The sequence below is a fragment of the Sander vitreus genome, chromosome 14 (assembly GCF_031162955.1).
Source record: "Sander vitreus isolate 19-12246 chromosome 14, sanVit1, whole genome shotgun sequence".
Lineage (NCBI taxonomy): Eukaryota > Metazoa > Chordata > Actinopteri > Perciformes > Percidae > Sander > Sander vitreus.
Window position 1 is genome coordinate 9,332,400 of NC_135868.1, and position 14,038 is coordinate 9,346,437.

General features: G+C 41.3%; 1 protein-coding gene across 1 annotated transcript in view; it reads left to right on the top strand.

Moving 5' to 3' along the window:
• The first annotated feature begins 1,021 nt into the window (after window positions 1-1,021).
• epha10 (EPH receptor A10) overlaps window positions 1,022-14,038 on the top strand; it is a 150,174-nt gene continuing 137,157 nt past the window's right edge. Inside the window, exon 1 of the mRNA XM_078268380.1 lies at window positions 1,022-1,100. Coding sequence (XP_078124506.1) covers window positions 1,022-1,100 — 79 coding nt within the window. The remainder of the gene's footprint in view (window positions 1,101-14,038) is intronic.

Sequence of the window (14,038 nt, forward strand, 5' to 3'; positions counted from 1 at the left end):
TATGGTCAAGAATGATCAATTGCTTTTTATGAAATTTTATAGTTTCTGGTATTTGTATCCTTGTTTTTGGTATTGTCTTCTATGTGTTATATTGAGTTGTGGAAAAAATATAGCTTATGCTCGAAATTCTGTAGTATCATTGGTCCATATTATGGACTTGTCCATTCAAAAATGCCATTAAACAAATACATTTTCCTAGGTCAGATCCCTGAGGGGTAGGGATTTTTTGGTATTATTACTGGGAGGTACTGTCTGTATTGTATTTCTACAATGTCTTTCATATTCATTTGAATTTCTAAAAATCTATTTCAATATTTATTTTCAAATATTGTATTACTTTATTTACATTTTTGTCCATATAAACAATAATTACAATTAAATTCAAATATATAATAGAGGAGTTTTTCAACTGACCATAATTAAAAATGAGCATTTTACAGGATTAAACCAAGATTTGGTCTTGGATTTTGGTGGTGTTGTGGTCACCCTTTTGTTACATTCAAATCACAGATTTTATCTCGGTGCAAACCACTTAATTTAAATAATGACACCCATTGAATTAGAACCGTAACTGTAATCGTTAAATAAGTGCAGGACTCTGTGAATTGAGGAATATCATCCTCACTAAACTCTCTAATAACAGAGACTCTAGGTCCTGCTTTACCGAAACCCCTCCGCTTCCCATAAAGGACAGCCTGTAGAAAAAGGCACTATACTGGGGTTGACTCTGATGATTGTTGTGGAAACACCTGGCGCGGAGATTTCAGGTTGCAGCTCCTTGATAGGTCGACCCTCCCGTATCCTCGACTCCACATCCCTCTTCATTGCGCTCGCTCGTTGTCAATCTCGTCTGTATAACCCTCCCCCGAGATATCAAATAGGCCGTGTGGCTCCCGAGAACCTGCACTATTTGCCCAGACGGCATCCGCTCCGCTCAAACACTGAGTGCGTCTCTGCTGCGGTGCGTTGCGCGCAGGCTGGAGAGAGATGACAAGAGTCCCGCGGAACTGGCCAGATAAACATGGATCTCCGTAAAACGCTGATTTCGGTGCTTTGGATATTATTGCTGAATCTAGAAGAAGACTGTCACGCCGAGGAAGGTATGTGAAAACGAGTGTTGTTTTTTTTTTAGTGTTGTACCCAAACCGGTCGCAGCAGCAGACAGCGTTGATCGACAGACAGATGTACGCGGCGGAGATAGTTTGGCGTTTGTTCTGTGATGAGAAGCAGGTGCTTTCAGTCCGCTGATTGGACGGCGTGAATAGTAGTGGAGTTTAAACGACTTAGTTTTATGTATTTTAAACAAACTGCACATGTGAAGGAGACAATCTTTTTGCCTGATTGTGGAAAGATGCGCCCCAAAAAGCTGACAGATTTACGTATTTGTACTCTGTGAACTCAAAGCGTTTTCCCCACAATAACCCGATCATGCGAATACATATGGTTTATTAAAATTGTCAGATTTTGTGTCACTCAATTGTTTGTAAAACAAACTAGATAAACATATCACTTAAGTACAATAACTTATCAAAAACCTGTACAATTGATTACTATTTACAGCATTCACTCCAGCATTGTAGATTATGAACCAAAGAACTGATGTGAATGAGTTGTTTAATGATTTTGTTGTAAAGACAAAAACTGAGTACAATAATTATTCTTACATCTCAGTTGCCATATAGTAGAGCCACTGTCTGCCTCCAAATCAGATTTATTCCGAAAGGAAAAGTCAGTTTCCTTCAGGCAACCGTTCTTGTTAAAGAAATAAATCCCCGGTCTGTTGTCACAGAGATTTGGTGGGCTTTTGTCAAGGCATCTTTGTGCAACTGGTTTCTTTGTCTTTTGATACTCAGTCACTGATGCTGTGGCACGGACGACAGGATGCATTAGAGGCTGCTGCCTCGCTGCTTGCAACTCTCCTCCGTTGACCCAGCAGCATTTATATTCCAATGGAACGGCAGTTTTATTGTTCTCAGTTATTTTCTTTTGTCTTTCCATCAGTGTTAAACCATGAATCCTTGGTAATGCAGGGGGAACACGATTCACTGAGGGTTTTATCAAGATGTGATGCTAATGTGGAATCCAGATTTGGATTGCTGGCTTGTTTAATTGCCCCTGTGCATCTGCACTGAAGTGTGTCAGAGCGTGAGGGAGTTCGGAAGCTACTGCTGTGGTCTAACAATTTACCGGCAGCCTGGCTGATTGCCACGGATAAATACTTCTGCGCTCACAAGTTAACCAATATATTGAAAATCCATGTAACCTAAATCAGTGCAAACTAAGGCACAGCGCTGATTGAATGTGTCCTTCTGACTGGCTGGCTCAGGTGAAGCCAGGAAAGTGTTCCTAATCAGTTCTGAGATTGTGAAGTAGAAAAGAACATAATGGCTTCAGACCCCCAGGCTCTTTTCCAAAGAGGGGCTTTCATTGGCAAGGTAGCCTATACAGTAGCTGAGTGGATTTTGGATACACACGCATGCAAACACATCACCGGCCAAACACATACAGTAACATATGTAAATATATACTCCAGAAAAGTACATTTGGCACAATCCACAGCCATACATCATTGACACACATTAATGCACTCCTGGCACACATGCAACTCAGGATCAAATGCACATGCTCACTTGACACGTATACGTTGCACTTACATATAAGCTTTCTCATGAAACATGCACACTTAAGAGCCCTTTTGTGCGTGCAGATACACTTGCGCTTATGAGCACTCGCACGCACAGATTTGTACGGACTCATTGCCAGATTGATTTGGTTCCCTGGAATGCTGGGTAGCCGGTTTTGGATGCTAGCTTTTGTTTAATTGATGTTGTGAAAGCGATTAATTGCTGTGAAAGCAATGTGCTCCTGAAGGCTGGTACTGGCAGCAATTCTTCTTTCTGTTCGTAAGGATTTGGGAGATAGAAAAAGTCCTGGAGAGAATTTCTCCCCTTTTTAAATTCTGTGCCATTATATCCATATTAAATGAGGCAATTTACCTACCTGTCTACATGTATTCTGTAAGTGCCATTTGGGATTTTGTTAAAACCTCATAATATTACAGTATTTGTGGCCCTTTGATCACTGTTCATGACTTTTTTGCAGACTGTCCTTGTTTGTATTTTATTCCTTTTAGTAGCTTTTATTCAGTTTTAAATGTCCTTTTTTTGTTTGTCTTTGCTCTTCTTTCATTTCTCCTCATGTGCCAAAAGTGTTTTCCTGTGATGTATCTATATGAGACTGCATTTTTATGTTTTAGTTCTCCCTCCTTTGCGCTCTACTCTTCTTTCTGCCTTCCTGTTTTCCTTTGTTCTTCCCTCTGTCCTCTCATATGTCATCCTCCTCATCTTCCTTTTCTCCCTCTCCTTCTCTCTTGTACATGCCTCCCGCATCCTGAGCTGACTTAGCAAACACTAATAGGACCGGGGGGCTCCGTACAGGCAGAGCCGGGTGTCCACTATCCCACACCGGCAACTCACACACAGTCAATCTAGCCACTCCCCCGCCTCCCTTCAGGCTCCTTTTTCTCATTCCCCACACCTCACCGTTAACACACCTTGGCATCTCATCGGGATCTCATTTACTTCCCCTCTCCTCCCTCCCTCTGCATCCATCCATTCTGCAGCAAGCCGAGAGAGAGGGCACAAGCTAGGTACGGAACAATAGAGGTGCAGTGATGGAGAGCAGCGGAGTGATTTGAGAGCGAGAGAGTCTAACCTGTGGGGTTCATCTCGTTTGTGTGGCCGTACCTTTGTTTGATGCCTTGTCATGTCAGAAACTCGGGGTGACTTGACAGCATTCAGTCGTTTACCTGGAGCCTTATCACGCTGCTGTCTCCAAAACTTCTCAGATCATGTGTAATGTACGACATTTTCCACCTCAATGCTTTGTGATGCTGGGATAGTTTGGCATGAAGTCACAGTATTTATACTATTAAACATGTCAGAAATCTGGAAACACATATCCACCCGTAGCTGAAAAGTCTTTATTAGAAGTCTACAGTGCATCAGCCCTCTCACAGCAGTGAACTGTTACTTGAAGCCCAATCCTAATATAGTTCCACTGTGAAACAAATGTACTTTTAGGTTTATTTCAGCATGTATCTTATCTTGAAGGTTAAAAGTGCTGTGAAGGACTCATGAAGCAAAATGACTTCTTACGATTGTAATCCAGCATAGTCTAATTTTGTAGCACACAGTTTATGTCCACTGCCAATGTTCAGTATCGGTGCAGGAAGTCTTTTATTTAGCAAAGTGAAAGTTGTGGAGTTTTAGGTTGGTGGAAGGGTATGCAACATTTGCGCCACAGACTGCAGCTTCTAATGCCATCTCAACGCACCCGCTGACCCTGTGTGTGCAGAGAGTTGCTGTTTGGGTAACAGCTCAGCATATGACTGATCTCCGAACTTACCAGGAACTCTGATTCTTTTTTTGTTCTCTAGTTTCTCTCCTTCTCCTCTTGACTTTGCATGTTTATGAAGTGGAGTCATAAGGTCTTGGCATATGCGCAATTTTTTCATTCAAGCTGAAACATTTTCAAATTGTTCGGTCGCTTCTTCACCTCAATTTGCACTGCGCAGGAGGATTCTGCTTCCACTTAAGTCTCCTCATTGACTTTATATGCAAGCCTCCACCACTAAAATCTGCATTGTGTTCATTCTAAACCCTTAAAACCACATGTAATATTTCCCATGCTCACAATCTTTCTGCAAACATAAGCAGGCATTTTGGTTGTGTAACATTAATCATATCTTAACCACAGATACACTTTCCATAACCATTTGGCGGTAATTAATTTGTGATTTTGCATAATCATCCATTATCAACATTTTCATTTTACGGTAAGGCAGAAGCAATCTGTAAATTGAAATGAAAATGATTCACTTATTGTTATTTAGAGAGAGAGAGCGAGCCTTGGCATTTCTGTTTACTGCTAACCTGAACGCAGCATAATTGAAGTTACAATTCGTTTTTAAGCTCATATATCATATCATTACTGAATAAGTAATAATGAAAATTAGTAAACAGCAATCTGACTAATGTGACTAATATTGGGTTTACCAGCAAGTGGCAGAGGAGTAGCACTCCGCCTTCCACCCACCCTTCAATTGGGACTAATTGTCTGTGATTGATTGATATTTCTGCTCTGCTGCGACTGCTGGGCTTGATGCACTGGTCCATCTTTGGCTGGCAAGGACAGCCTTGGACCTGTGCATGTTGGATCAGATGACTGTGACCTCTGTTAGTATGAACGGTCAGAGTGATTTGTGAAGATGGCAGGCGTAGCGCCGCAACATTCTCTTGTCGAGGCCTCAGGGACACTGTCATTTCCAGCAGGAGTGCGAAGATGGGAGGAAGGGTAGAGGCACAGGTGCGGTTAAGATGAATGAATGGAGGGAGGATTAGGGGGACAAGGAGTCTCATCCAAAAATTGATGCATTACAAGCAAAAAAGGGAGAAGAGGTGTGTCAGATCGAGGGGTGAGGAAAAAGTGAGGCTGAATTGAAGCAATAGCGAGGAACTGTGGATGTGACAGAAATCAAATTGGGGGGAGTAAAGGCATGTGGGAGGGAACAGGGGATGAAAGAAGTGTACGCTCCCATCATTGCTTAGTTCCACAGCCACATGCATTTTACATTTAATCAAACAGACTGGAGATTCCTATAACAAGTCAATGCAGCAGCAGCTCAGCCAGATCCTTATTTACCTCACACTCCAATGGAACACATTGATTGAGACTGATAGATGAATTGTGTGTGTAAGAGAGAGTATGCGTGTCTATTGGATCCCAATAGGGTCAACTGATTTCTTTTGTTCAGGGTAAGGACATTACTACAGCATCAGGCCTATTCTGCTGGATCGGCAAGAATGAGCCATCAGAAAGGGTGGGAGGGACGTTAGAGAGCGATAGAAAGAGCTGTGTGCGTGTGTGTGTGCACATGTGGGATGAAAGATGGGGGTTTAGCAGGTGTTTCAGCCATATTGGACAGTGAGAAAGGGGCTCAGTGCAGCTGCCTGTGATAGACGAAGGAACTGCCGCATTTGGATAGTCATTTTATTTATGAATCTATGCTGAAAAATCTTCAGCTGCCGCTACGACAGCCTCTGTGTACTGTATGAGTTCTTCACATACTTCAATCATACTTCATCAGTGGTTCAATCAGCATCTGGAGTTAAAACATCGTTTTGCCTGATTTTGAAACAGACGCCTCAAACACATTATTCATCTTGGCTGCTTTTGTTGGGATACTAATGGATTAGAGGAGTTTCTGTTGGCAAGCTTTTCAGTCCTGAGGCGTCTAAAGTTGATAAATGTCATTGGTGTGTATTTGTGCGGAGCTGGAGCTGTGCTCTTGGCAGAAGTTTCTGATCAGGGTGTTTTTGCATTGAGAGTAAACACTAACTGCATTAATGCAAGGCTTGATGTGGGTGGGCATGTTGGGAATTGAACTGACAACTCGGTGGAGCTCAGTCAGTCTACCACCCTCATACTCCCAGTATTTCATTTTATTTCCTTGTTTTCCGATGGTGAAAACAGAAAACTCCCACCCATTAAGACTTAAGGTTGAAAAACAGATTCATGAGGATATATTTATTGAGGCAAACATGACTTCAAGACTTTTTCCATTCCATGTACCACATACAGTACCTACTGGCCAAATACACTGGCAATCTGATAAACACACCAACTCCACCAACAACTCTAGGACCTTTATGGCTCTGTTGGAAAATTTGGCTCCCCAGATCCCACTTGATTTGGCCAGTTTTTCCTATTTCTTTGTTCGCCTGATCCTGAATGTTATTGCAAACTTCAAGTAATGAATGACCCAATGTGACTCGAAAGACTCCTCAAATTTGCTCTCCTTAATGCAGGTGTGTGTGTGTCTCTCTCTCTCTCTCTCTCTCTCTCTCTCTCTCTCTCTGGCGTTCCACCAGAACTTAAATGTGTTGCCCTCCCTTTCAGATGTTGGCTTAGAGACCATCAGCCTCAATTGAGCCTGTTTTAGGCAGTCCCATTGCACTGTCATGGAGGTGACAGAGGTCCTGGGATGCACAAAAAGGCAAATGCACAGTTACCCATGCTTCTCTGTAGAATAACATACTTTATCAGTCTTTTGGCAAGACAATGTGTGAATCCTGATTTTTGGTGACATGGAAATACAATGCATTTTTAATGCTGAATACATTTTTGTCACATAGTTGCAAACATTTGTTGTCACAATTACTATTGCTGCTAGAGAGCCTTTTTACTTAAATGTAAACATACTTTATTTTGGGGCACATGCAGAAGACTGATGCTATTGTTTTACCTGCGAGGACCGTCTCATTTGGGTAAAACAATTCCACAATTCAGTACATCTACATCAGTCTTGGATAAATGCTATTTTGGGCACAAGGTCATCCAACATGCTGTAAACCTTTTGGATTAGCTGCAGCTGAGGCAATGTTGTCCAGATCCAGTTATGTGACAGTTCAGCCTACTGAAGGTTCTCCTCTTGTTAAAATATGAGGCACAGTCTTTTTCCACGTGTCCATGTACATGTCTTTTTCCACATTTACCAAACTGGCTATGTACTGTACATGTTATAATGAGGCACAGGAAACTACATCTACTCATGCTCATACTCATGCATTCACATGCTCCCAACAGTCCTGCTCTCTTACTGTCTAACACACACTCATGGCTTACTTGGAGACCCCACACACCTCTACAGCTGAACTCCATCCCTCTGCCATTAGCCTCTCCTCTTCATCTGTGCTCTGCTGTGTCAGTGTCCGCCTCGCAGGCTCCGGCTGAGGCCAGTCTATCTGTGAACGCTGTCTCTTAATGTGCTTTTCATGTCTGCTGCTCCTCCTCTGCCATGTCTGACTTGATGACACATTTTTGAAGTGTGTGTGTGTGTGTGTGTGTGTCAAAAGGAGAATGGTTTTTCATGCTTTAAGAGAACACAACTTTAGCATTGCACTCTTATAACATTGTTGGATTCACGATGGGAAAAGGATCAAAATTAATGCAGAACCAGATATCTGTTTTTTTTTGTTTTTTTTTATTCAATTATAATGTTTTTATTCTTCTACATTTCCCACGATGGAACTCCTAACTGCCAACTTTCTGGATAGAGATTTTGGTGTTTTTTACTATAGTGGCTAATGTAGCCTTGAGTGACTTCAATTGAGACAATTTATCAGAATTCATGCAGCTCTCTCTGGAGCCACAAAAGGCTTTATATAACGTTTCTCCACATATGTAGTTAGAGCTGAAAAATGTATCAAGATTTTATTGAACTCGCAATATAGACTAGTGTATTATCCAAACCGCAGGAGGTGCAATATTTGTTAAAGGCAAGTGTGAAATGTCAAATGTGTCAAAACACCATTCTTAATTGTTTGAATAACTATTGTTATTCTGTTCTTTATATCTTATATCTTCTTATTTATTCCGTACGTTTTTTGGCTCTCTGTAACTTCTGCATACTTTCAGCTATTAAAACCATTCAACTTTTAAAATATTCAGCTCTTTCAGGAGATGATGGGACTTCTGCAACTTTTTTTTTTTACTATAACATACTTTTTTAAATATTAAGCTTTTAAACATTTTATTTTAACATTAAAGTCAATGAGAGCATGCTTCAAATCCTTCAAATACTCTTCTGCTTCAAAATGTATCTCCTCCTACATTCTTTCACCTACAGACGTAATTCAAACTTTAAACTGTTCACAAAAAATTAGAAAATATCTTTTCAGTTTGATATCTTTTACAGTTTTTGTGAAAAAGCTGTTTAAGTTTACTGATCATTTCAGGATTTTTTTGCGTTTCTAATGAGTGTGTATTGCTAGAGTGGATGATGTCATAAACTACAGTGCAGAGCCTTAAAAAAATATCTTTGTCCCGTCTCTATAAATTGCTCTCACGCGCATAATATCTACTTGTCGTACACGATTTATACATCAAAACGTAGGTATTTTTGTCTAGTTCAGGCAATGTGCTCAGTTATCTGATATGACTTATACTTTTGGCTCGTTGAGCTTCCAAATGACAAGAGTTCCACATCTTCCTCCATTCGCTGCCCTGTTTAACATTCTCCACATTTCTGAGCGAAACGCAGAGCGAAACACTTTTTTAAATCACTGATATGCCCACATTTTTAAGTTTATCAACATACATTTTATATGGACACGTTCACAAAGGTGTTGTGGTACTCATGATTACATCATTTGACTGATACCCCTTATCGTTTTAGCAGTCTGAGCCTTTATTTGAGCGCTTGCTCTCAGTGTCTTTGAATAGCTCCAGTGTGGCACAGGTGACAGTTTCAGCAGGTGACACGCTCGTTAACTGATTAAAGATGAAAGAGATCTCATCACAGACATCAAAGGTTGTTTAGAAACATGGTCACAGGTCATTAGTAGCCATGACAACACTTTCACAGACAGTCAACTTGAATACTACAGGCATTAATATGAACATTAGTCTATATCCTTTGCGTTCCACTACTCTGTCTGTCTGTCATCCTCCTTATCTGTCTGTGTCTCCCTCCCTCCTTCTCTGTCTCCCTCACTCCTCTGTCTTTGTCTCCCTCCTCCTTCTCCGTCTCTCTCTGTCTCCCTCCCTCCCTACTTCTCTGTCTCCCTTCCTTCCTCCCTCCCTCGTTCTGTCTCTGTCTCCATCCCTCCCTCCCTCCCTCTCTTTCTCTATTCCTCCCTCCCTCCCTCTTTCTTTCTCTTTTCTGTCTTCCTCCCTCCTGTCTCTTTCTTCCTCCCTCCTTCTCTGTCTCTCCCTCCCTCCCTCCCCCTCCCTCTCTCTCTCCAGCCTTCTCTGTTTCTATCTCTGTCCCCCTCCCTCCTTCTGTCCCCCTCCTTCCTTCTCTGTCTTCCTCCCTCCTTCTCTCTCTCTCTCTCTCTCTCTCTCTCTCTCTCTCGCGCTCTCTCTCTCTCTCTCTCTCTCTCTCCACAAAGGCCTTGTGGTGCTCTGGATGACGTCATTTGACTGATAGCAGTTATCGTTTTGGCAGTCTGAGCCTTTATTTGAGATCTTGCTGTCAGTGTCTCTGAATAGCTGCAGTGTGGCACAGGTGACATATTAACAGAAGGTGTGGTAATTACAGATCAAAGAAAGGCTTTATTAGAGCTGAAGGAGCACCTGCATATACACTATGCAGTGTATATGTCTGATAATAATACAAAGCATTTCTTCTTTCAGCCTTTTCAGATAATTCATTTCAACTTTCATCTTTGACAGTATTACAGTTCAGGTTCAAGCTTTTCTAACAATGTATTTTGGCTCTTTACTTCCACCTCTGACAATTTCCCAGATGTTTCAGCAGCGCAGTGCAATGCATTTGAGCTTTAAGATGTTTCATACAATTTGTTTCATATTTCTGCATTTGTGAGTCATTATCAGTTGGAAAATATACTCAGACCTCACAATGTTCTACATCTTTTGTCATTATTCAACTTTTAAAGCCAACAGTTCAGTTTAGCATAAGCTTTTAACTTTTTAATGAAATTCATACTTATTAAACCGATTTCCACTTTTTCAACTATTCTCACTACTTCAACAACTTCTTACGGATTTAAGCTATTCATCCAATTTAGCTTTAGCAATTCAGCTATTCAGCATTCCCATGCATTTTCTACAGGAAATGCATTTTCATCACAGTTGAGTATTGTGGTGCTGCAGAGATGTCCTAGCCTACAAATCTTTGTTTGGTAAAGATCCTCGCAAAAAATTACTTAATGCATGAATCATATCACAATTTCAATATCAGTAATCGTAATTAGATATTTCTTTTCCAAATAGTACAGCCCTATATGTACTGTTCTCCCCAAGATCTGTAAACTGACTTTGATGTGTAAAACTTGTGACTTCCCCTTTAACAAGTTACGTAGTCAGAAAATCCAAACATGGGCATTGTCGATACAACATTGTGAACTTGTCGCCATCAAAAAAAGGCTGCCGTTGTCATATGGAGACTCCCACAGTACCTGAATGCACCATAGAACACCAAGTGTCAGCTATGCGCAGAGAGCAACCAGAATTGGATAAAACTGGTCTTGATCACAGCAGGCAGGATGGCCACACACTGACTAGACATACACACTAAGTTGTTTTAATAAATGAAAGGGATTCGATATTAATGCATTTTAAGAATTTGTGGAGATTAAGGATTCTTTAACCTGTGGTTATATTTATTCTTACGACAAATGTCTTTCTTGTCTTTTCTGGTATTTCTTGCATTTTCTCAAAACTATAGCTTTGTAGTAGTAGAAACAAGGTTGTATCTTAAATCTATTTTGAGCCATAATCTGCCGACTGCAATTCATATGAGAGATTAAATATCCAGTGGAATCTGTTATCTAAAGCTCAGAGTTGTACACACATAATCAAGCATGCACAAGAATGATTGACACACGTACCCCAGGTGGACAGACACACAATGTTCTCTACCCAGTGCCTGCTGCCTAGCAGTTTTGTGTCGTCCTTGTCTTTGCTTGTGATCCCTCCTTCTGCCTCTGCTGCGTTGTGCTAATGACCGTCATGTTGGAAATGTGTCCGGCTGGGCCTCATAAACCATTACCCCCGTGCCTAGGAAACCCCATTAATCTTTCTGAGGGGCATTTGACCTTTCAAACTCATTAACCACAGCCGTAGTGCAGACAGACGCGAACGCATACACAAACCACAGATGCGCTCACGTTTTTTCTCTCATGCACAAACTAACAGCATGTGCACACATACAGGGGTGCTGAGGCTAACTTGGCTTATGCACACACACACACACACACACACACACACACACACACACACACACACACACACACCAAGGTTATTATAGTTTTGCATTGTCAATTGCTTTATTTATATTTCGTTTTGACTTTTTGTTTTCAAATTCATTTTAGTTTTAATTAGTTTTTAAAGCGGGTTTGCTAGTTTATTTTTTTGAAAATGCTTAGTTTTAGTTTAGTTTTTGTATTTTAGTCTTTTTTTGTAATATGGGTTATTTGTCAGGGGCAAGATTAAAAAAGGTCAGAAAAAGTTTAACAAAAACATCATACAATTTTAGAAATATGCCTTCACAATGTATTCAACAATAACACCAGTAAATCAAATGTACATATGATGACCACAAATACGTAAACACAGGACGCCGCAGTAAGTGCAAAATGTGTAAGTGACGTGAGGCAGGAAAAAACCTAAATAGCCAACGGACTAAAGAAGACATACATGAACGGGTGTTTTTAACTTTGGTTCGAGTAAAGTGGCAAACTTTTTAAAGTCAGTCGACTCACACAGTTGTGTAGACATCCTAGTATCAATACACACATAACCCACGCTTCCTCCTGCTTTTGGTGTTCCTGCGTATTTACTAACCAGCAGCTATCGGGTCGCCGGTGAAAGCACGCCTGTAGTGTTCTCTGTTCTGCTGTTGTCTCTGTCATGCTGCCTGGCCCTGTATCCATATGTCCATGCCCTGTACCGGGGTTAGCTTCTGTTTCGGGGAAAGGGGGCTTTGCGTTCTCCTTTACCTTATTAAGGTAAGCTAGGTTAGCTTCCTTGTGAACGCTTCTTAAATGTACTTTCAAATTCGTGGGATTCTTCCCTTTGATAAATTGACACACACACACACACATGAGGAACAAATTGCCGATGTGTGTCCAGCTGCCAATATCGCCTTTACTAGACACACACTCTCTTTATCTGCGTTGTCTCTCCTCTCCTGTCCTCTTCATCCCCTTGCTTCCTCACCATGTGGGTTTGGTCAGTGACCTGGAAAATTACCCGACCTTTTAATACGCAGCCTCCTTGGTGATGAATAAATACATAAATCGCGCTGCTCCGGCTCAGTCACTTTTATGATGATACACCTCCCTACCCCCATTCTTCATTCCCGTATGCCTCATCGCACCCCGTCCTCTTCACCCTCTCCACACAGACACAGAAGAGGAGAGCAGGGTGTCTCTGAAGTGATAGCCCCCTGTGGAGAAGACTATCCATAATGAAAGGGTGTTAGTGACTGGGCTGAGCACGTGAGAGTGTGAGTGTGAGCAGTGTAAATGGCAAAGGATGTGATGGGGTGAGTGGGTGAGGCAGGTTACACGCCAGCATGGGACCTGCTCTTCTCAGTTTATCAGAAGGTGAGGGCTGGAGTGAGAGTGCTTTGTAGGTGGAAGAGGATGTAGTGTGGCGAGTGGCAAGTAAAGGTAACAGCAGCATGGGACCTGCTCTGCTCAGTTCATCAAGAGTGCAAGGGAGACCGGAACAGGCTGTCATAGGCTAAGTGGTGGGGCAGTGGTGACCAAAGCAGTAGACCATTGCTGGCCAGATTCACTCAACAAAATCCTTAAGTCCTAACCCAGCCTGAAGCACTAAGCCAATATTTTAAAGTCAGAATATCCCTTAGGTCACGTTGCAGACCTCTGAAAAGCAGAAACATCCTCAGAAGACCGAGAGATATGTGGGAGGGAGAGGAGAGATGAGGTGGTTACCAGAGGCAGATATTGGAATAGTTGAAAAGCAGACCTAGTATGCTTACACAGTATTTTCTCTAAACTTTAAATGGATTTTTCTTGTTATCAAACAAAAGTTCTGTTTATATTCAGTGTTCCTCACCACAAATTATATATATATATATATTGGTATAAACAAAATGAGTTGAGTGGATTTTATTCCCCATACAACATTTGCAAGTGCTTGTGCGTCCACGTGAGCGAGACAAACAAAACATTGCTCCATAATGCTAAGTAAACTATACATGTCTCTTTAGCATGCTGTTCAACTTTCTCCATAAGTATCCTCTTCACTTTGGCTCTATTCATTTAATAACAATATTTCTTATTGGAACTGTGTAGGACAATGTGTCCTACTTGTTTTTATCTATATGTGCATGCTGTATACCAGGGTTCCCCAATTAGATTTGCAAAAGGGCCAAATTTAGTCAGGCATGCCAAGCCGAGAGCCCACATGTTTGTTTTTTTTGGCGACAGTTTTATGTGCGGATGTAACTTCTATTGTGATTTTATAATTAGTAGTAGTGATGTTA